This window comes from Mchenga conophoros, linkage group LG18 (genome assembly GCF_057382185.1).
Source record: "Mchenga conophoros isolate Kocher_MC1m ecotype Shallow Benthic linkage group LG18, M_conophoros_male_GT1.1, whole genome shotgun sequence".
Classification (NCBI taxonomy): domain Eukaryota; kingdom Metazoa; phylum Chordata; class Actinopteri; order Cichliformes; family Cichlidae; genus Mchenga; species Mchenga conophoros.
In genome coordinates this window covers 10155599-10179239 of record NC_140543.1, presented here as the reverse complement: position 1 = coordinate 10179239, position 23641 = coordinate 10155599, and the positions used below count along the sequence as shown (strand labels likewise).

Sequence of the window (23641 nt, the reverse complement as noted above, 5' to 3'; positions counted from 1 at the left end):
TTAAATTTTTTTTAGTTTTTTTTCCCCTTCTTGTTTCAAAGATTGGCTTTGAATGGTCTATAGCATATGATAGAATTAAAACCTTCTTCCCCATTTAGGTAAGGAAACCCTTGAGATCTACAACTGTTTTTTTAATCTTTATTACATTATGATGATCTGCTCTTTATAAATGTGCCTGATAGTAACTACATAAGGTATACCTGTACATAATTATGCGTTATGTTTTGTTATTAGCTTTGCAAATTGTGCACACATCATTGCTGTTTGTCTTCAAACTTTCCTGTTGGATTCTTTCTATATAGAACTTTCCCCTCCTGGTTCCCTCTTACGTCTGCGCATACACGTGTATCAGGAAGGCTTTTGCTTTTATATATTTGATAAATGTTTCTCCACAGAGTAAGAACAGAATCAGACAAAAACTTTTAAATTTGTCTGTTTTTCCTGGAAGTAAATAAAGAAGGGCCTGAAATTCTCAGAACTGGTTACGGTGGAGGATTTGAAGTCTATTTTATTTTATTTTATTTTATTTTATTTTATTTTATTTTATTTTGCCTGTCCCGTTTGGCTCTTTTGCCATCAGAATTGTTGTCTAAAGGCAAAGAAAGATGCCCAACGGATTTACTTTACCAAATTGACCATCCCAGCCTTGCCGTAATGGTCCATTTGATTCACCTTTTATTGTTTATGTTATTTTCACTTGCTGAATACGGGACAGACTTGACTGGGGGAAAGAAGGGGAGAAAGAAAGAGGGAAAGAGAAACAGCTGAGAAGAGGGACGGGGGAGAAGGGCAAAAGACAAAAACCAACAGAATGGGCAGAAAAAAAAGAAAGAAAAAAAAATGCATATATCGATCACCTGGACCTGCTGAGAAAGAAAAAAGAAAACAAGCAGAAGAGAACAAGAGTAATAGAATAAACAACATCACAATGATATATGGGAATATGACAGTAAATACTAAATATTAAACATTATTGTGCAGCACATAAGATCAACAGAACACAGTGTGCTTTGAGGTAGGAGCCAAAAAGGGTGTAGTTTGTGGGTGTGATCACCCGTGTGTACACCTGTGAGCATGGACGCGCTTTTTTTTTTTTTTTTTTTTTTTTTTAAACGTTCCTTCATGTAATGATCTGCTAGAGGGTGTGGGGGGGCCACAGCCCCGTCCTCCAGGGCATGAAGCAGGTATGGAGGAGATCAAAACTCCAGACATCCAGAGGCCCCCAGAACACAAGAGACCAAGGAAGACCAACAGAGGGGCAGCCGCGCCACTGTCCCAGAAAGAGCTGAGGAGAGTCCCAGATGAGGGCTCACTCAGCAGCCGCGGAGCAGAAGCCAGGGGGAGTTGCAGTGACGCGCCCGTGAGCTCCGCCGGCAGCCAGCCGTGCCTGAGTGACCGAGGAGCCCCAGGCCGAGAGGCCGGGGGCACCCCACCTCCGAAGTGGCCCGAGCGAGCCCCAGGCTCCAGGCCCCGATAAGCGGCCGCCAAGTTTGTCTTCAAACTTTCCTGTTGGATTCTTTCTATATAGAACTTTCCCCTCCTGGTTCCCTCTTACGTCTGCGCATACACGTGTATCAGGAAGGCTTTTGCTTTTATATATTTGATAAATGTTTCTCCACAGAGTAAGAACAGAATCAGACAAAAACTTTTAAATTTGTCTGTTTTTCCTGGAAGTATATAAAGAAGGGCCTGGAATTCTCAGAACTGGTTACGGTGGAGGATTTGAAGTCAATTTTAAAGGATCAGGAAAATGCTACTCTTGGTTAATATAATTTCTCCTCAATTTGCACTGAAATTGGTTTTAACCTTCATATTTTATTAAATATGTTTTGGACATTGTGCTGTGCGCTGTCCTCTTGGCCAGGGTCCTCCTGAAATAGTATCTTGGACCTGCATAAATATATATATATAGGCTATAATAAAGGGTATAATGTAGGATAAATATAGGATATAATAAAAGGAATCGTTGCATGATGTGGGTATTTGGCATCTGCACTGGATTACTGTTTCACAGGCAAACTATCCTTTGAAGACTTAGCACAATGCACAGTGATCTAGACCTCAAAGACTTGCTCTGCTTCTGCTCAGCTTCATTTTAATGCATCTTATATGAACTGCTTCTGCAATCGTAATCTGGGCTAATGGTAAGTCATGACCCATGCCAGGATTATACTGCTGTTTGAAGCTGCTCCCGGCAGCAAACAAGAACTCTTTGTTTGAGTCTTTCCAGGTTTTTTAACCTGAAACACAGACAGTCCTCCAGAACTGTTGTGACCAGCCATACGTTTCTTATTTCCTCAGCTCACTGCATCTTAAATGATCATACTCGGTACTTGCATGGCCCAAACGTGCCATGTTTAATGATCAGTTTGGTGCATCAGTACTTCCATAAACAGGATGAGGTAAATTCCGGGAAATACACAATGCATGAGTGAGAGGCTTTTTAAAATATAACTTTGCTTTTAGTTTACACGACAGGTGCACTCTTCTGTAAAATCGTGTGATTTGCTTTTCTGACTAGGCATACTTTGTGCGTATTCTGTTGGTGTGATTATAAACTGTGCGAAGCAGGGAAGTTGGATTAGTCTTTTTTTTTTTTTTTTCTTTTTAATTGACTGCACTTGGGGTTTCTCCTGTTGTGTTTCTCTGTTTGGAAACTCCAATCAGGCGTAGACAACAGATGTTGAACTCTGTGGCTACTGAGGAATTTACTGGACAAATACTGTAATCCTCTGACATCTTGAAGCGGTGTGCACATGTGTGTCACAGTATATCTGAGGGTAAAAGACCGCAGGCAGCTCAATATTTTGGGTCCAATCGTCCAGTTGCTTGAAATCCACAAACATCCAAAGGCACAAAAAGCACCTCTGCTGATCCCCTGTAGAAATTGAGAAAGACCGTAGTCCGGTACATGGAATTATCAGCTGTGGAGGTTAAGACAAACATTTCAGCAAACGTATGTGAAGAATATTGTTGGTAGTCACTGATGACAGGACACAGTTTTTACATATTTTTGCAAAATAATTTGCATTCTTTATTCATTTTTTTTCCTTCAGTTTTACGTGATGTGGATTTGTAGGTTGGCCTATCTAATTTATGTTGGGCTTTGGAATCTAAACCTTTATGACACTTAACCCTGAAATGATCTGGCTAATATTCAGTTTCAGATTCAGCTTGATTGGTATTAATCTGACTAGAAGCCCAGTTTATTTATTGCATTAAGAAGTAGAGTACAGTTTCAGCTCTCATTGCTCTAATTCAACTCCTGTCAGTCATAGAGTAACCACAGTTAAACCCGAGCAACTCCTTATCTCATCTCTCACAGTTTTAACTACAGTTGTTTTTGATATGTGACAGGATTAGAAGGTCTTTGCATGCAAGACCCGAGGTCAGCTACGTTCTTCTGGACCAAAGCTGACGGACAAACTGAAGGCCCCAGCATAGCTTAAACCCACGGAGCAGGTTTACTAATTCGCCTACACGGTGGGCAGATGGTTCCCATTCATGTTAAGGAAACCAGCCATTCTGCCAGCCAGTTGAACAGGCTGCAGGCCAGATTTTGTTCAGGCAGTTGGTCGATACATTACCTAACCCACCAAGCAGGCTGTCAGTAGTCACTGAATCCAACTGATCAGTCCTCTACTCTGAGCTGTCAAATGAGCAGCTAGTAACATGATTAGTCAGAACCTCTGTGCAGCTTGAATTTACCTCTGTATTTTAATGATGGTGAGTGTGATTGCACCACTGTGACTAATGGATTGTAAAGCCAGCAAGTCATTCTGTTCTGTTGCTGGCAACAGGGAGTGTTATCTTGCCATGACTGGAGTATTCACACCAACTCTATCTAATTCCACTGAAAGGAATTTGATATCTCCCCATCTCACTGTTATAATGACCTGTGTAGGAAGGAAATGCTTTGTTTTTCAAGCATAGTAAAGCAGTTCCTGGTTCAGTAATACCAATAATATGAAATAATTTGTTCTTCCGCACATTTTGAAACCATATTGCACGTTGTCTGTTCTCGAGCTTCAGCATTTTAAAAGCAATTTTCTGTGCCCTACTTTGTTCAGGGTTATTTTAGATCTGAATGTAAATCTTGTTTAAAAATAATCTGATATTTACCAGTTAATTTATAGATGTGTCTTTCTCTTCCTGTAGTACATCAATGGTGGGAACCTGGAGCAACTTCTGGACAGCAACAAACACCTGAGCTGGCCAACCAGGGTGAAATTAGCCTGTGATATCGCCAGCGGTCTGGCCTACTTGCACTCTAAAGGCATATTCCACCGGGACCTCACCTCCAAGGTTAGCTAAATGGGTAATTGTGTCATTAAGAGGTGAAACGGGAGCTAAAAATGGTCTGCTTATATCCCCCCAAAATGAACACTTGGACATCTTCAGATTAGAACCCTTGTGGTGTATTTCTTGTAAGTGTTTTTGTGTGGAGAACAATATAAAATGTTTGACTTTGGCTTCTTTATGAGTTTCCTGTGGGGTAGTATATAATGAAATACTAGCTGTACTAAACAGATAATTTTTTTTCCATTTTCTCATCCCAGGATAATATTCATAAGACTTTCTTAGTGTTATTTAGAAACCTTAAAGTATGTTCAGGTGTGTCCCTGTAACACAGTTTACAAAGAGTTCAGCAGGTTTAGGAATAAGTGGAACCTAAAGACTGCTAACACTGTCACATGTGATATTTTGTACCAAGCAGCTTCTAGTTTTCCAACTTGATCCAGAGCCATGTTGGCGCAGCGAGGGAACATGAGCAGTATGCACTCTGCTGTAAAATCATATTTATTTCCTCTCTTTGCTTTTAGCTCTTCACCTGTTTACAAAATAATAATAATAAGTACCTGCAAAAAAATAAAGCGTGTGAAATTTTCCACTGGACTAGATGAAAACGCGACACGCAAGAAAAGCCTTTTGTGGTCATATGTGTACTCATAGCCTTGCAAATTATACTTCCTCAAATTAATAGAGAGTCTATTGGACTCATACCGGTCGGGGAAGTAAATGAACAAAGCAACATTGTCTGCTTTGTATTTAGTTAAAGCTATGCACTGTTCTAAAGACTCTCTCCTCTTATTGTACTGTCCTGCTTTATTGGAGAAATTATTTTGTAGTTTACAGAGCAACATGTTGGTGTACCATTTATAAAGGCAGGATAGAAATCTAGTTGTGCACTCACTGTGTCGTATGTTACTCCAGTCAGTAGAGCTGAATGTTAATGTTCTACGTACTCACAGTTTATTTATATGCCAGTCTGGGTAGCTGTGACTACTAAATGTCACAGTTAAGTTACACAGGGGTGTGCAGACAAAGTTAGAAGTGCATGTGCATTAGAAATTTCAATAAACGGCATATTTACAGCCTGTTAATTTAATCTGAAGAGGAATGTTCAACAGGAAAGATGCAACACCATGTACAGTAATGGTGAGGAAGTAGAGGTTTGGACTGGTATTACTAGCTCACAAAAGTTTTTTTTGGTTTTTTTTTTAATGCAACTTCCTCAAGCAAACGTGTCTTTCTGCATTCACAGAACTGCCTGATCAAGAGTGATGACGGCATGTACACAGCAGTGGTGGGAGACTTTGGCCTGGCAGAAAAGATCCCTACCAATCTGTAAGGAGGACTCACTGATCTCAGCACATATTTACACCTGGATCATAACTAGTATTAAAAATAATAAACAGCATTTGGAGGCCGTGCTTCTGGTTTTCTACCAGTGTTACAGTCGTGCTTACTCATACTAACACTGAATCTAAATTGTGTTGTAAAAGGGGCCGGCTGTAACCATGAAGTCATTGATAATTATCACCCAGCGTTAGCTTGATCTGTCCTTGTACCCTTTCATTCACTCACTGTTTTTAGTTTTTACATTTAGCGTGTTTGCGTCACAGCTCTTCTCATCCACCTCGTACTAGACTCAGTAATTTACAGCTGTCAAAAACCACACGTACCCCACGTACTGATCGACAAAGAGTAAGGGAAAACACTGATGAACAGAAGCACATTTAGTAGGTAAAACTGCAGGCTCTTTTTTTCTTTTCAAAACCCCAGATCTAAAATTAGATTGATTTTAAGACAGATGACTCAAAACTGAAGTTTAACAAGGCTGATGTCTGCTAGTACGTAACCAAACTGAGATATCCGTTCGCTTGTTTTATCTGGTTAAAAAAAGTTTATCAAACTTCAAAGCTGTATTGGACCAGTTTTATACTTGCTTGTAGTGGCTACTAACATCTCTAGGTGTGTCACATAGTTTGGTTTATGTAATTTAACTGACTGGGATGATGTCTTTGCAGGGTAGCCTTTTTAGCTTTGTCTTGATTTGTTTTAATTTATCTGCACCACACTTCCATTTGTGTCAGGAATAAATGATCATATTGCTACTCCATTCAAATGCTGCTCATTGTAATGAGTGCCAGAGAATATTGCAGGTCATAAGATTAATATTCTAGCCTGTTTTTTGTTCATTACTGCTCTCCACATGATTATTTTTGTACCTTTCTGTTGTTGCTGTTACAGCTAACTCAGAGTCTTCCTCCTCTTCTTCCTCCTCCTCCTCCTCCTCATATCACTCACAGGGTTATTTACTGACACATAGGTCAGGCACTAACATTAACAGCCGCCTCTACATTTCACATTCTCTTCTTTAGTGTTTTGATAACAGTAGGATAGTATCAGTGCCGGGTTTTACTTTTTTAATCCTGCAGCAGAGTAAAGGAGTGTCTCTGTTTTGTCTTTTCTAAACTATATTCAGGAGCGCTGTGCATAGAGACCAAATAATAACTTATGTAATGCTTTATGCATGTGGATATGTAAACATGTATGGGTGTTACTGTGCTGAAAGTAGCCACTCCCGTTATTATTTATTATTAAGTGGGAGAGTGCAGTTTGTCAGGAAATGATGAATCTTGGCTTGCTTAATCCAGTTTAAAAATGTATGAAGCAAAGGTCATTTAAGTGAACGAATTAGAGAGTTAAGAGAAATGTTACTATATCATTTTAAATGTCATAAAAGGTGATTAAAAGGTCTGCCTGGTAGAGTCAATACCAAAAACCATTGGTAGTAAATTAGAATAGAATGTGGTTATTTGTAAATCTTATAGACCTTATAGACTTCTTTTAATAGCAGTTTGGAAAGTGTCTGAGAACTGAGGAGACCTGCTGCTAGACCTTTGTGAGAGAAATATTGTCCCCTTTTTGTCCGATATGCGATTCTCGCTGCTCAAAAATACTGTGTGTTCTTGTTTTGTATTTTTCATTCCATGATGTACCAAATGTTTGCAATTGGTAAAAATCAGCCTGCCTGCAGTCCAGACTCTTCTATGACAAAGCCATGCTGCAGTAATGGATGCAGTATGTTTTTTAGCATTGTCTTGCTGAAATATGCAATCTCTGAAAAAGGAATGGTCTGGATGGGAGCATATGTTGCTCTACAAGCTGCATGTACCTTTCAGCATTAATGGTGAGGTTAGAGTTTGCATGTTTTCACAGATGTTCTATATCCATTTACTCCGCTAATGCACTCAAAGAGGCTTTTACTTTTTAGCACACGGGTAATATAAAGCCTCATGTTGTATTAAACATACTTCCTTTACCCACTTTGTGAACATGGTCAGGTCAGGTCTCTTCCTCGTTCTACACTCACTCTTGCCTTCCTCAAGTTAAAAACAACTCTGTAAAAATATTTTAGATCAGTGAAGCAGGAAAGCAGAGTTCTAGGTTAATCTTAAAACTGCAAAGTTTCTTACATTTTCTGGCTTTTTTACTATGATGGCATGTTGAATATAATAAATTATTCTGTGTCTGTGATGGTGTGTTTAGCGCTGAAGGAGAGAAGCTTTCAGTGGTTGGGTCTCCTTTCTGGATGGCTCCGGAGGTGCTGAGAGATGAACCCTACAATGAGAAGGTAGATGTTTATCTTTACAGCCAGTGCTGCTATGGCCTCAGACTGGATTGAACATAAACTTTGATTAGACATTGTTACAATAGTTTTGATTAAACCTAAACAAACCCCGATGGAAACTGAATCTTCGGAACTGTTAATAATAGCAGATAATTCGCAGTTACTCTGATCTGAATTGTTAGAAGGGGCAATTTTATATTTTTATAAGCAGTCTTTCTTTGCTCTTGCGGGTATGTGTGTAAATATTAACGTCGATCTGTTTTCAGGCCGACGTGTTCTCCTATGGAATAATCCTGTGTGAAATCATCGCAAGGATTCAGGCCGACCCCGACTTTCTTCCCCGCACAGAGGTGACTGCTCATCTGCCTCGCATCAGTTTTCTGATCACATGACCTTGCAGTACTAAGTCTACATGTTTGCACTGTACACAGACTAATCTTGTTGCTATACCGTGCCTCTCACCATGTGTACACAGTAAAACAGTTATTCACAGAACAAAATGAGTGTCAACCATTTTCCCACCCATTTTAGAAAAATATAAGTGAACTTCAAATACTTACTATTTATTCATCTAATGAACTTTCTCATTGTGCTTATGTCCAGGCTCTCTTTGCACAAGGCCGATGTTTACCGTTTATGATGTGAAATATGTAAAAGGCTCAGAATATAGCTGTTCAAGTTAGTTAAAACCACCCTTTTCAGTCTTATTTATAACTGCAGTAGCATCTTACACTGGCATTAAAATTATGAAATGCATGTTAATAAAATACAGAAACTTTGATCACCTGTACATTTGTTTTGCACACCGTTTAACATTAAAATCCCTTACCAAGCATCTACTGTATGCAAGTTGGCATGAATTCATTAAGAATGATAACTGGTCAAAAGGGTAATCCTTTGCATTTCAGTGTGAATTGTGCCCTTAAGCCGGGCTTACAAGTGAATCCAAGTTAATAATAAAGCAGCTGATTATTAGTTCTTGATGGTCTAAAGCAAAAGAAAACTTGGCAGCCAGCAGGATCATGTCAGAGGGATTAGTTTGACACGAAGCTGGCTTTGGCAGCTGAGTTACAGTATGTCAAACATCTGCTGAAGTGCTGTCAGTCTCCGTCTTTATCCCACTGTTAGAATATGAATTTCCTGTTTGTTCTTCATGTATTTCAAACCTCTTTGTCCCTCTCGCTTCGCCCTCCTGACCAGAACTTCGGCCTGGACTATCACACATTCCAGCACATGGTTGGAGACTGTCCGCCTGACTTCCTCCAGCTGGCCTTTAACTGCTGCAATGTGAGTCCATTATACAACCTCATTTTTTAAATTTCAGAAATAATAAAACTTTAAAAAGCAGGATTCAAATAATCCAAGTAGTGTCTGTGAGGCTTCAGGCTGCTCTAAAGGCTCTGTTTCTAAATTTTTTCCTACTATTTAAATCGGTATGATGTCAAAAAAAGAGCAGATATCTGTCATATAGCCATTTGAGGCCCACCCACCTGCTCTTCAGTCCTTGTGTTTGCAACCAGCAGCCAATTGGAATAAAGTTGGCTTAATAATGGTAGAGAAGCTAACATAGTTTATTTCAGACCAAGTGAAATGAGCGACTTCATCAAAACCCATGAGATAAACTGTGATTCATTTAAAGTGGCTCTTTTAAAGTCCAATAAACAGCTTAGGTTTATTTTAAGCATAAAAACATGTTGTTTACTGGGAGATGTACGTGGTCATTGCTTATCGATTTCCAATCCTCTGCTTTCCATCTTGTGCAACAAACATTCAGGGCTGCTTATCTCTGACCAGCATTTACAGGAAGTAAACAAAACATAACTGTTAAATATTTAAAATTCAATAGAAAAAAATAAATGTGCTTGTTAGCACTAGTTCACTGATAATAAACACCCACTGTCTGCTTGTGAGAAAACAGCTTGCAGGCAGCAGTAGCTTTAAAGTAGCTCATAAAGTTGAGGCTTCAGTCTGTTTTTATAATGTGTTTACCACAAACTCTGCTATGTTGAGACAACATTTCCCAGTTGGCTTTGTCCTGGAGTTTCGACTGTTTTATTTCTAATTAGTTAAGTAACGTTCATTCCCTTTTTCAGAAATAAAGGGGCAATCTGATTATGTGAATAATCGGATTTAGCTTCCTCTCCAGAAGGGGTTCTGTTCTCTAAAAGCAGAGCCACTCACTTGGCACGTTCTGCTTTTCTTAAGTCATATACTGGTTTGTTGTAAAAGTATCTAGAATAAGCAGCAAGTAAATGAAACCATAAAATAAAATATATTTGCTTATAGACTTTAAATGAGATTTTGCTACTTTGTTTTACTCACATGATCACTGAACTGAAAACACGAGTTATTTTTCACTGAAGTTAATTACAACCACAGATGATGAGAGCATTAAAGATCTTACAGCACCCTGCTGATTAAGACTAGATAGGCCTCTTCTATCCCTTCTCATCCTTATCTCTTGTCTTGCTTTTATCATCCTTATTCTTCTTCAAGTCTGTTTCCAAGTCTGTCTCTTTCTGGCATTTCCTTGCGACTTCTTTTGCACTTCTTTGACAGTTAAATATCATCTTTTAGCAACACTTTCATTTTTTTCACACTTTGTATTTCATCCCAGCTGTCCATTGCCAATTTCTTCTTCTTCCATCTGCCTCCCCTTGTTTCTCTTGCTTTTATTTTGCCTCTCAGCTTTATCATTTTCATTTCATACATTTCTATCCTCATAAATTCAGTCAGTCACTATTCTTGGAAAGGAGGGGCTTTCCTGCATAGGGGAATTTTTTGTAATTTTCTCATAGGGATTTTTAGCTAGAGCCAAACGTTAATCAACGGCTATATGATTAAAATATTAAGCACGTTTGAGTTTGCATTTCTGTCACATAGGGTGACTCATGGCCTTTAATGTAAGGATATGATTGTACTTGTATGTGCTGGCACCACCCAAAGGTAAATCTAATTCTTAGCCATAAAATAAACATTTTATTACTAGATTTTATTGCTAAGGACAGTCGAAAATCATAGTGACCTCAGATGTTCATTTTACTACTTGTCTTAGTCTTATACCACAGTCTGCTGAGCAACTGAACATTTCCCAACTAGAGTGCCAATAATATTATAAAACAGTCCTTTCTTTGTGCCACTATGGCACCAACCTGTAAACTACAGTTTAAGGGTTTTGGTGTCATCGAGTAATGTAATGTGAACTATGACACTGTTACATAATCAACGCAGTTTTCATGTTAAGATAAATGCAATTCTGTTTGTGTGTTTCTCTTTACCTAGAAAATAATTTACAAAGTGCAACCTTTGATAATGTTTATTACTGTCACTATCAGCCTTCTCCATATCTCCTTTTTCTTCTCCTTTAGATGGATCCTAAACTCCGTCCATCCTTCTCAGACCTCGTCAGGCACCTCGAGGAGATTTTCGCACGCCTTAAAGTTGAAGATATGGAGCACGAGTGTGTCCTGCTCACTGGGGACAATGACAAGAAAACCATAGCCAAAGGTAACAGTCCCCCCCCCTCCCACTCTCACATAAAACTTCAGCTTTACAGTCCATAAAGGCCACGTCGTTTTATTTACACGAAGATGCTTGTAAATTCCTGTGAGGGGAGGTGAAAGGAGGGGAAACTGTAAGCAAACAAGGCAACAGAAATTTCCCTCACCTCACCCTTGCCACTTACAACAGTACAGACTCTGCTTGTCTTATCTTCTCAGCCTGTCAACTATTTCACCATTTATCCAATGTCCAATCCAACTCTTCTTTTTCCTCCTAACACCACAGTGCTTCTCATCTCAAATTTCCCACGTGTGGGACTAATAAAGGTTATCTTATCTTATCTTATCTCAAAGCAAACGGTCACTTACAAAGGTGCTGTTTACACTGCCCTCACCCTAAACATACAGCCAGGCTTGCTCAGGCCAGATTTTGCTCCTTCCAAACAGCTTCAGCCATGTAATAGCCCTTATTTCACTGACGTCTGTATTCACTATTATCGCACTCAAGCGAGCTATTTAAAGTGCATCATGTTAACATTTATCTGAGTGTCCCTATCACTGACCCAGAGCTCTAACCGTGAATCACTTTGATTCCTGAAAATATAAACTTCATCCACGGTAGAAGAGGAAATTTGGTCAGAGATCAACATTCCTGCTTGAGACACTTAATCCATGCAGGCCCAGGTTTCACTTCTAATTTGGTCCCGCGTAGAGCCGCCTGCATGTCTGACACATCATGGAGTCACGAGGAGCCAGTAATGATTTTGTTTGGGCAAGCCCCAGAGCTTCACCCCCCCCCCCCCCCCACTACATGTTATGTCACAGCTGTGACATAAAACATTTATACAGCTGTCAAGATTATTGTTTTCTTTTTATCCGATGAAGGTGGCAGAACATATAAAACGCAGTCTTAGCCTGCTGGCATGAGGGTGATCCCTCATGTAGCTGTTACTGTGTGGAAAACAGGGCCTGACTGTGACACCTCTCATCAGCTGTTGGTTGTTACATCATAAACTTCCTTTTCGCCATTCCTCCTCCCCTCTATGTACCCATCATCCTCCTCCACCTCCTCCATCTCCCTCTCTCTGCTGATAACATCAATGTTTCCCGAGACCAGGATCGCCCTGACAGTAGGAAATGTTTCTGTTGCATAACGAAAACGTAAAAGCTAAATATTTTTCCAAAGGAGCCTTTTTTTAGTCCACATGAGTAAAAAGAGTTTCCTGGAATAAAGGAGACACCTGGGGGTCCACTACAAGCTTTGAGAGGAGCTCGTATTTTTAGATATATTTATGCTATGCTTGGAACCGTCTCAGTACTTAACTTTAAAAAATATTTATACGAGTAAACCCTTTGTTTTTGAACAATGTTTAACAACCACCGGCGAGACGGTTTCTTAATCCTGCCATGATTCCAGCGCTGCGAGAATTAAACCCGACCACACCACTGAAAACGTCTGTTTAAATAATCTCATGCAGCGCCTTGGGAAACTGTTAACATACATTTAGCCTATTCTGCCATCTAGTGGTTTTAAAATATTCCTGCTTCACCTTCTGTATGGCTATGTCAAAAAAAACCCTGAAATACACTTCTGTATTTTCTGTAGATTTTATGTAAGATGATCACAGAAAGCTCTTGTTCTCTTCATTTAAGGGGAGAAGATCCAAGGCTTCAAGCGAGGGAATCCTCTTGGTTTCCAGAACGATAAAATCCCTCCTAAATCACCCCGCCCCAGACGAAACATCTGGCTCAGCCGCAGCCAATCGGACGTCTTCTCCTGCAAGCCAGGAAGAAAAGTCAATGTCCAGGACCCTTACTATAACCCCCCTACTGCCAAGAGAGCCTCCAAAGCCCGCAAGATCAACCCTTTTACAGCCCGAGAAGATCTGTGCGGGGGGAAGATTAAGTTTTACGATGTGCCCAGCAAGTCTGTCTTCTCCCTGGTGTTTGACCTCCACTCGCCACCTGGAAGTGTGTTCAGTAACCAACCATGTGCTCTCGGGCCCGGAAGAGCCCAACAAGAGGCGTCTTATTACTGGCAGCAGCTGCCAGGAAGACAGTGTCACTCCTTACCGGTATCGCCCCAGCTTCCTCGCTCTGAGATCTTCCACCTCGCCGCTGCTGTTAGCACCAACAACGGTTCTGTTAACTGTAACTCCAGTCAGCTGTCCACAACTCTTCTAGGTGAGCTCAGCGAATGTTTGTGGAAAGATAAAAGATGAGCTTCAAGTAGAAAACAATCAACTAAAATTAGATTTTAGTTTAGTTTAGTGGCTAATGGTCCCTCTTTGAAGTGACATGTCAGGGACATTTGTGATTAACCAAGCAGTTTGCATGTAGCATGCAGCAAGCATTGTAAATAAATAACATTTTTAATTGCTGAGTGTGTAAGTAACTCTTTGCTTTGCGGTTTAAATTCTAAGCTAGAGGATTGTGAACTCATAATATGCTTCTTTTCAGCTAAGAGTGCACCATACATGAGGCGAGTAAGGTGATGATAACCAGAAATAAGGAACTCATGTTCAGTGCTGCTTTTGAGCAGGTTTTAAATAAGAGGATAACACGTTATCTTCTGTCAGTGATGACCACAGTAACGACCAAACCATATGTGTCATATTATTACATTACCTGTTCACTTTTAGGTTACTGTAACAGACATGAGTCATCATCTGTGAAGTCAGTTTCATTCCGTCTGTTTCATATAAATGAAACGGTGTGGGCCATCTCATTCTGCAGGAGCAGGAACAGAACAGTCTGTAATTATTAGGGCGAGTTTCCTCGTTCATCAGTTTTTGCTCCTTTAGTGTAGGTTGACAAGTTAATGCGATTATTTAAGTGTACATCTTTTGGGATGCATAAGAAAACTATTTGAGTTCCAGTGCAAAGAACACTGGAACAAGGACCATTACCATATCGCTATGGTAATGGTCCCACATAATTAGTAGCTAAAGTTTGGAAACTTGCATGGTTTAAATGATAAGCATGAGGGTGATGAATAACTGGCAATATTTGTCTGCAGACGCCGTGTGTGACCTTATTAAAGTCGTCCTTTATGATCTCAAAATAATAATGCACTTTGAATGTCGGACAGGAAATTCCAGTGGCAGTCAAATAGAGCAGCCATGTAATTGATAGTAGCTTTCCATGACTTAGTGTCACCGATTTACCCTATTTACACAAGTTTAAGTTTAGCCATAGATCAACACGTGTGTCCTACTCATAGTGTGAGAAATCTGTGTTCATCTGATCAACAACACTGCATCCAAACTACTTCAGATTTGGTTTGATGAATTATCAGGAGCCCGAGTTAAGTGCACTGCTGAGTTTGATGCTGCTTGGATGAAGGATGTGACAGACACACACACACAGACTATTTTTGTTGCTGTCCTTTTTACAAAACAGTAACTTTATGATTACCTATATATGATACATTAATGGACATCTGTAAATTGTAGCTACAAAGAGTTAAATTCAACATAATTTACAAGTACAGCAGTCTTTTTGTTGTAACCTTTTATCCTTACTCTTTCGGCTTTTTTTTTCTTTTTTCTCACAGGTACTAACTCACGGTCTGATGCAGGCCAAATGGGAAATGACATCCGGCAAAAGGTGGCGCTGAGCAGCTGGACGAAGAAATATGTCGTGGTTGAAATCCCACCCTACTGCGGGCAGAGAAGAGGGGAGGACGACGGGGAGGTAGAGGGAAGTAAGGAGGACTCGTTAAGGGAGAGCTGGTCTCCGATGATCCCCAGCAGTGAGAGAGACAGTGGAGAGGCCATGGACTGCTCGAGCAGCCCGGAGGACGAGCAGGAATGGGAACGGGGGACAAACACATGCCCAATGTAATGCACCCGCGCAAAATGCGTCAACACACTGAGGTGGTGGAAAAGAAAGCGGGGAGGACTCTGACTCCACAGAGGCAGCCGAAAACGGCTTTTAAAAGTAGACTGGACACATTTCAAATTTTTTTGGAGAATAAAAGATAAAAGGAAAAATCACTTGATTGTGATCTTTCAAGTGAATGTATCACCTGTTGACTCAATCAAGCACACTTGATTTGGATAAATAATTATTGTTCAAAGTTTCCACCCAGGTGTGAAAGTCAGCAATAGCACAAAAAGCTTTTTATCAACACAACGGACCCTCTGCATAGAGATTATTTTTCTGAAAAGGTTGTTTGTATTTAATATTGTGAGATGTAGATTTTTTTCTTTTTCCTCTAGTCAGTGTTTTGTCTATGAGGAGAGGTATTGAAGAGCCATTGTGTTGTGTTTAGGTTTTGATACTTTTTGTGTTCATTGAGAAACAAATGCTTATACTGAATCAAAAACCCCCGCATCAGATTTACAAGACCGTACGCTGATATTCAGATGAGAACGTGCCTAAAAGCACTCACGAGACCGATGTTTAATCTCTCCCCCAGGAGAAAAAGGGTGACAGAGTTAAGGGTTTGTCAGTGATTTCTCTGTGAAATTGGGAAAAGGGTGGTTCCTCACTGCTCATTCCTGCCAATTTAAAAAAACAACCTGGTGTCAGGCGACTGAAATCTTTCAGGAACATTTCTTGTTCTTTTGACATTTTTTAGCCCGCTAACTTTAAAGTACAGAAAAAAGAGGAGAGATAAACTAGTCAAACGAAAGCCAGCCAGTCTAAGCATTTTTTATTTCTACCCTCTGTAGGCAAACATAGATATTGTAATAAATGTCTTGTACATCTGTCAGGCCAGATTTCCAAAACAGTCCCTCCAAAAAAGAAGCAAGCCAAAACACAGGTTATTTACTTGGATGTGTTCCAACTCAAGACAAGTTTAAAGCCACACGATGCAAATTTTAAAGAGCAAAACTTAAATAAAAAGCCAAATCTGAGATCATACCACGACAAAGGCTGAAAATCCTTCCACGCTATGCACTGAATTATCCCTGGATTCAGAAGGATATCTGGATCTAGCTTCATATACATCTCAAAAATATATCACAACTCTGTCTCCCAGTTTTGATCATGTAAAGTTTTGATGCAAAGTTTCCAGTTTTTCGCCATCTCTCGCTGGTGATAAATCCTTCCAAAAATTCCCGCATCTAGATTTGTACGTACTCCAAAAATTTATCACTTCTGAGTTTGCCAAGTCTCACCACTGATTTAAAAAAAAAAAAAAGAAAAAAGAAGATAAAATAATAATATTAAATAATCCGTCCATAATATTTGAGTGCTTCTACTAGCAGACGAACCATCCAGTGTGTGATGGGTTTGAAGTAACAACCTGCTTCCCACTTTACTCTTCTGATTAAGTATTACAGGATGAAGCTACTGAAGCATAATTAAATCCACTTTAAGGTTGATAATTGTAGCAAATGTTGGTAAACTATAGAAAGACGGGTCTTACGTCAGACTTATAAAAAAAAAACAGGATTACTGTAAGTCATACAAACAGTGTTATCAAACAGTCCTTACAGATTTGTGCGTTGTCAGAAACTTTTCATGGTGGTATTGTTTTAACATTGCTGATACTGAAATCACTTTACTTAAAGGACTCAGTTGATGATTGGGTGTAAATATGTTTTCCAGTTTAACATCATAACCTGGAGTTTCAAAGTCTTTCATGGTGACTTTCTGCTCTAGTGGAGGGAAAACATTTAGGCAACAGGAAGTGCCGCAAATAAATGCAGTTGTTATTTGGTAAAACTGAATAATTACAGCGTACAGTACAGATTTTTTTTAAAGCTGCTAACATTTGGTTCGCTTTGTTTAATGAACTATGAGACCCTGTGACTTGTTGTACTTTACACTCCACTGAATGTCTGATTTGAATCAGTCGTCTTTAGTTTTTCCATCTCCACCTTAATGAGTATTAAAATCCTTGTAAATGTCTATCCGAACAGCTCTGTGTACAAACTAAATGGCTCATAAAGATTAGATTCATAGTGTTGAACATCAACGCCGATATTTTTTCCTTTGTGTGGCTTTTGTTGCGTTCTGCTGATCTCAGTCTGATCCCTCTAATAAGAACTAAAATGCACACATAGAGTGATATATAGAGTCCTGTCCTATCACTACTCCTCTATGCAACTTTTATCACAGTTTTACAGGATAAAAGATCTAATTTCATATTTATATTGAAAAAAGTAATGTCTTACCTTTGTATATTTGTGTAAAATGTTTGTGGTACTTGCCTTGTTGAATACAGATTAAGATGTTTTTTGTTTTTCTGATTGAATAACAAGTTTGCCTGAGTTTTTCTTGTCTTACTTCAGGATGACTCCCGTCACCCTCAGAACTCACACTTCAGATTCCAGAGCCTATTTTAGCTTTCAGAAAAGGTCAACCAGTCAGTCTTTAATCGGTTTATAATCACCAATAACCCTAACAAGCATCACTGAGTTGGAGGAGGAAGCTAGAGTACCTGAAGCTACACGGGCAGCATGGGAACATTGAAACTCTAGACAGATTCAAACCCAGGAACCTTCTTGTTGTGAGACATTCGTGCTGACCACTGCACCATCCTAAGCGAGATCTGTTTCTAAAATAAATGAAACTTCCCAATTTGATTTCCATGCCCGGAGACTGAAGACAAGCGATGCCAAAAGATGGTTAGTTTAATTCTCATGAGTCATATATTTAAATAAAGCAGTTCTGACACTTTCCAAAATCCTTCAAGTCTAATCTGGTTACATTTCTTTCAGTTTACTGAAATGTATTTATTGTAACAGCCGTCCATCTGCAGGTTATCCAGTTCAGGGTCATAGGCCGAGAGACTTATCCCAGCTTCACAGGGTGGGAGGCGGGGTACGGCCTGCAGAGGTCGCCTTTCTGTTTTATGACCAGTAACATTCAATAAAATTCAAATCAAACTTAATCCTCGATTGACTGTTTGTAAAAATGTAACCTAGAGGTTTAAACATACCACAGTTCCTACTTTAGTTTGCAGTTGTAAGAAGTTATTTAAAACATACCTAATTTATAATCAAATGATTTCCAGCTTATAAAAACACTGACATTGTGCTTGAAAATGTAAAAACAACAAAATGGGAGGGGAGGGGGGTGCAGGGATTACTGCTTTTGTTAGAGCCAGACAATCTCTTCTTCTACCCTCTGACGGCCCATCAGTTTTTTGGTACTTCTTTGATTTACCTCCAGCACAAGTAACTTTGATGTTTAATGGAAACACCAGACACCGATCTAATCTCTGATAGGGCTGAGATGTGTTCAAAGATGTGTTCAAGGACCAAGTTCAAATGCAGAGCAACTTTATTTACTTTTCAAATTTGCAGTTTGGGCTCCGCAGGGAAAAACTTATCAGGATTAAATTAACATAAGTTACATGTAATAACAAAGGCAATGAATATGAAATTGGTAATTTAGGAACAACAACACGGTTGAAGATGAAGAGAGAAGAATGGCAGGTAGAAAGCCTCTTTAGCTTTTCATTAGCCTCTCATTAAGGCTGATGGATTAACACATAAAGCTACGTTTCATGAGTCTTTAAGGTGATTTGAAACCAGTGATTAAAAGGACTGAAGCTAGCATTAGTTCTGCAGTCTGATCACAGACTGTATATGAAAGATTGACATATGCTTCAGGTCTGAATTTTAAGCCATTGGAGAAGTGCTTTAAACCTGCATTCTTTTTAAAAGCCAGTAGAGGGCGACTATAAAAAAAAGAACTCAGTTTTACTCGGTTTGTGACCTCAATAAACATTTCATAAACACTGAGTTTATGTCTCACTGAATAAATTTGTTCCTAGTTGGAGTAAAACAGATGTGTTATACGGGGCATGTTTGAGGAGTTGATGAGTTTATTTCCACCCTTTACTCACCACAGCTGGCTAAAAAAAAAAAAAAAAAACATAAAAAGATAAAACACTTAATAACAACTTTCCACAATCCATCTTTTCCATGCAGCCTGTGTGGCGCCTGATGGAAACACATTAGCCGGGCCATAAACTTGACTGTAGTTTTATAATTCTGTACCACTCAGTCTAAAATTATGTGTATATGTAACATCACAAAAACAAAACCAATTATTAAGTTCTCCACATGGGCAGCGGTTGTATAAAATAAACATTATAAGTGTGCTGTTTTCTGATGAGACTTGAGGCTAGAGCGCTGGGTGAAGCACTTCCCGCACAGCGAGCACTCGTAGGGCTTCTCCCCGCTGTGGACCACCGCGTGTCTGATGAGGTTGCACTGTTTGGTGAAGCTCCGGCCGCACTGCATGCAGCTGAACGGCTTCTCGCCCGTGTGACTCCTCAGGTGCTCTTTGAGCTGGCTGAACCTGGTGAAGCTTTTGTCGCAGTACGTGCAGTTGAACCGCTTCTCGCCGAGCCCGGACCTCCAGGGCGTCCTCATCCTCCTCGCCAGGCTCAAACTGCCTCCAACTCTGTGTGTGGCGAAGGGGCCTGCGGGGTTCGGCCCAGTCCGGCCCTCGTCTGGATTACTCGTTTGAGTACAGCTCTGTAACTGTTGAGGAATCAAGGTGGGATCTGTGGAGTTAATCTGAGATGCAGAGTTTTGTCCTTCCTCTGACTGTGGCCTCTTACATCCCAAACTTCTGCCTCGTCTTTTCACTCGTGCGGAACTCAGCACAACAGAATTAAATTTCCCAACAGAGTGAACTCTGGGTGCCACATCCTCCAAATGCAACAGGGCTGAAGATGCAAATGCAGCAGGAATCTGCTCAAACTGCTGCCCGGTGTACGGGACACCTGGGTCCCCCGTGTCTCTGCACACGCTGGATGGCCACAGCTGCCCCTCAGCTGTCTCTGTCACAAACGTGTGGGCTGAACCGAGTGGAGCTGCGTCCTCATCCGCCTCTTCCTCTTTCTCGTGTTTCACTACGAGTTCGATATCATTTTGGCCGCTGTTCAGCTGCTGTTCTGGGAAAATGCTGTAGCCGTCTACTTGGGAAACCAGATCTTCAGAGAGGGCCGGGTTTTCAGCCGAGTGGTAAAGCTCCGCAAAGCTGTCGCCTTGGGCAGGTTTTGTTGTGTCGAAATACGGCTGATGCTCGGCTCCAGAGACTAAAGAGAGCACATTACCAGAGAGATGCCTTTAATAAAACCTTTAATCGTTTAGAGCAAAGGTGTCAAACATAAGGCCAAGTCTCCAGAGTCACCCCACTGGACAGCTTTGGAAAATGTAAAGGAGGGTGTAAATTTTTCATATTTATTTTCATATATTTCTGTATTTTCATAAATTTGACAGCTTGCCCTACTATTAAAGCTCTTCCCTGTGGCTATCCATATTACACCAATGTAATTAAGTAATAATTAAACTATTAAATTAGAGAAAATCTCCTGTTTTTTTTCCACAGTAAAACACATAAATGTGGACAAAAACTTTCTGCTTTATAACTACAGGACAGTCTGAACAATGATAATTTTACACATTTATTTCTTGCAACTCAATCCCAGAGTCAAGCTGATAGATTTATTTTATTAAGCAGAGCAGCATTTCTTTATCATATATTGAAAGTAAAGGTAAAGTTGTGCTTCATTTTCCTCATATTGTGATATCTCAGGGATTAAATGGGCAGTTAAACCTCTTTGCACCAATAGAAAGGGAAGTTTCACTGGTCTGACCCACTTGGCCTCTGAGTTTGACATCCCTGATTTATAGTCGGCAAATAACAATTTGGCTCATTTGAAATTAATTTATAGTTGTAATTCTTATCAGATCATATCCTGGGCTTTGAATTCAGTGCAATGCTGTTAAACTGCAAACCTAGACAATAATTTGTCTGTAAACTGAACCATGTGTGTAGCATCAGCTCTGGTGCACATTAGCACACATACATATTAATTTGTACTCAGACTCAGGCTTCTCATCTTATGACCTGTATATAAACAGTGCATTTATTTACCTTTACAGCTTATCTGAGTAAAGTGAAGTATTCCTTGTGCTTGAACGAAAAGTCCCTCTTAAACATCACATTGTTTTATTTCTTCACTATTAAAGGTGTGGACTCACTCGGTCTGTCCTCTGCATCATTTTTCCACATATCCTCTTCTGCACACTCCTCTTTGATCCGTATGTGATCAGGCCCATTAGCAAGCTCCACGGCCTCAGCACACTGCAACAGCAGGCTCAGGGTTAGTGCTTAAATAAGATGACACATGCACTGCGTGGTCAAGCAAATGCATCAGTGCTTATATGCAAGTTGTGCTAGTAGAGCTCTAGCCCATCTACAATGAGGTTAAATAAGGTTAACATCACAAAGTTATAAAGTTTTGTACTTACGAGTCAATATAAAATAATTATTACATATATTCTAATTTACTTTCCCGTGTTTCTATCTTAAGGATATAGGTTTAAAAAAAAAAAACTCCCTTAAAGCAACTGGTTCCTCGCTGAGCCTGGTTCTGCCAGAGGTTTCTTCCTGTTAAAATTGAGTTTTTCCTTCCCACTGTTGCCATTCATAGGGGGTCATATGCTTGTTGGGTTTTTCTCTGTATATATTATTGTAGGGTCTACCTTATAATATAAAGCGCATTGAGGCAACGGTTGTTGTGATTTGGCGCTGTATAAATAAAACTGAATTGAATTGAATTGAACTGAACCCAGTCTGGGAGCTGGTTCCACAAGGGGATTGGGCTCTTCTAGTTAAAGGCTCTGTCTCTCACTCTCACTTCTGGAACTTCTATGAATGGGATAATATGGTGCACTGGTATAATAGCCGTATCCTACCTGCTGGGGTTGATCTGGAGCCTGAGCTTCCACCGGCGTGTCCCAATGTGAGCTCTGAGTTTCTTTGTTGAGAACTACTTTGACCAGAGGAGAGAATCTCCCCGCTGATGGATTGTTAAACACTAAGAGAGAAGATCACACAAAACTGTCAGTTATAAACAACAAAGACGTGACTCCTCAGCATCTCTCAGGCAGGTGTCCCCACCTTTTCTCCTGGCCCTCATCCGGCTCTTCCTCAGCTCTGCCTCCATCACCTCACACTTGCTCTTCAGCAGGTCGATGTCCCGCCGGCTCTGGCTCACCTCCAGCCTGAGCACCGTGCAGCTCTGGTCCACACGCCGGTTTATCTCAGCTACAGCCGCCTTGGCCAGGACTTCCATGACGGACAGCAGCTGACTCTGGAAGTCGCAGCTCTCCATCTCGCACTGGTTTCGGCTCCTTGTTACAGCACAAATAAACGTTTTAAGCTGCACACGTCTACGCGTGCTGTGTGTGAATCTGTGTGAAAGTATTAGAGCAGTGCATCCATCACCGAAGCACAGCGGCAGAAGTATCTGCAGGTTCTTCCGCGTATGCTAGAGGGACGCTTGTTTTTAGTACCTCTGTGATCCAGACAGAAGGTCACGACTGAATCCTCCTAGAAAATTCATGCAAAAAACAACAAGCTGATAAATGCGTCTGTGCGTGTTTAAAAATGTAGTTTCCACCATTACAGGAAGTACTTAAACGACACACCAAACTCACTTGCAGCCACAAGTGACGTTGTGCTATTACCGTAATTATTACATACAAGCGCACTGCGCGTGTAGCAGGTGTGATTGCGGGTGACTGATTATTATTTGTTTTAATAATAATCATTTATTATGATTATTTATTATTTATGTTTAACTCCAATTACAATATGCTGTAACCTAGCTACTACCTTTATAAACAGCCAGATATGGACTTAACTGTACGTACAACAACTGACTTTTTTGCGAGATACAGATGTCTGACATATTACATGTGTAATATGACTTTTACATTTTGGAGGGTTCGTTTTTAGGCATGGTTTAGGTTGTCATGCCCATTTTGTGCAAAGATTAAAGTGATTGGGCCGCAAAAGCCACAAGGAAAGAAGCTCCTCCTTTCTCTGTAGTTTCAGTGTGCGTAGCATGGCTGATATGGCCAAAGGAGCATTTTTCTGCTGTTTCAATACTATTATTCTAAGAAGAGACTTAACCTTCCTGTAGCATTTATGAACACATCTGAAAAGAAAGAAAGAAAGAAAGCCATAAGAAATGTAACAGACAATTTAAGCAGTGAAAAAATTATGATAACAAAAAAATAGAGAAAGAAAAACATCATTAACACTGGGTTACAGTTACTAATATAAACCACTCTCTGTCCAGGTTTTATCCCTAAGTTTTCGTCCAAACTTCGAGACACTCCACCTTAGATGAAACAGCTCACTGCAAATAAGCATTAAGTTGTTATGAGTGATCGGCTTCACCCTGTAATCAACTCTTATAGGATGGTGAGGATTATACTGGTCTTTATATACT

General features: G+C 40.1%; 2 protein-coding genes across 5 annotated transcripts in view; one reads left to right on the top strand and one right to left on the bottom strand.

The window, feature by feature from the left end:
- tesk2 (testis associated actin remodelling kinase 2) overlaps positions 1 to 17632 on the top strand; it is a 36612-nt gene extending 18980 nt beyond the window's left edge. For all 4 annotated transcript variants that reach the window (XM_085253436.1, XM_085253435.1, XM_085253434.1 and 1 more), the window contains exons 7-14: positions 4159 to 4305; positions 5546 to 5628; positions 7837 to 7921; positions 8185 to 8268; positions 9119 to 9205; positions 11287 to 11425; positions 13072 to 13602; positions 14975 to 17632. In XM_085253436.1, the coding sequence (XP_085109562.1) occupies positions 4159 to 4305; positions 5546 to 5628; positions 7837 to 7921; positions 8185 to 8268; positions 9119 to 9205; positions 11287 to 11425; positions 13072 to 13602; positions 14975 to 15264 (1446 nt within the window). In that variant the 3' untranslated portion in view covers positions 15265 to 17632. The remainder of the gene's footprint in view (positions 1 to 4158; positions 4306 to 5545; positions 5629 to 7836; positions 7922 to 8184; positions 8269 to 9118; positions 9206 to 11286; positions 11426 to 13071; positions 13603 to 14974) is intronic.
- A 1041-nt stretch (positions 17633 to 18673) lies between these two features.
- On the bottom strand, positions 18674 to 22807 carry LOC146553229 (uncharacterized). Its single transcript, XM_085253439.1, has 5 exons — positions 22698 to 22807; positions 22303 to 22535; positions 22098 to 22219; positions 21381 to 21483; positions 18674 to 20431 (listed from the first exon to the last, which is right to left on the bottom strand). The coding sequence occupies exons 1-5, from the start codon at positions 22805 to 22807 to the stop codon at positions 19476 to 19478; spliced, it is 1524 nt and encodes a 507-aa protein (XP_085109565.1). The 3' UTR covers positions 18674 to 19475.
- Positions 22808 to 23641: the final 834 nt, after the last annotated feature.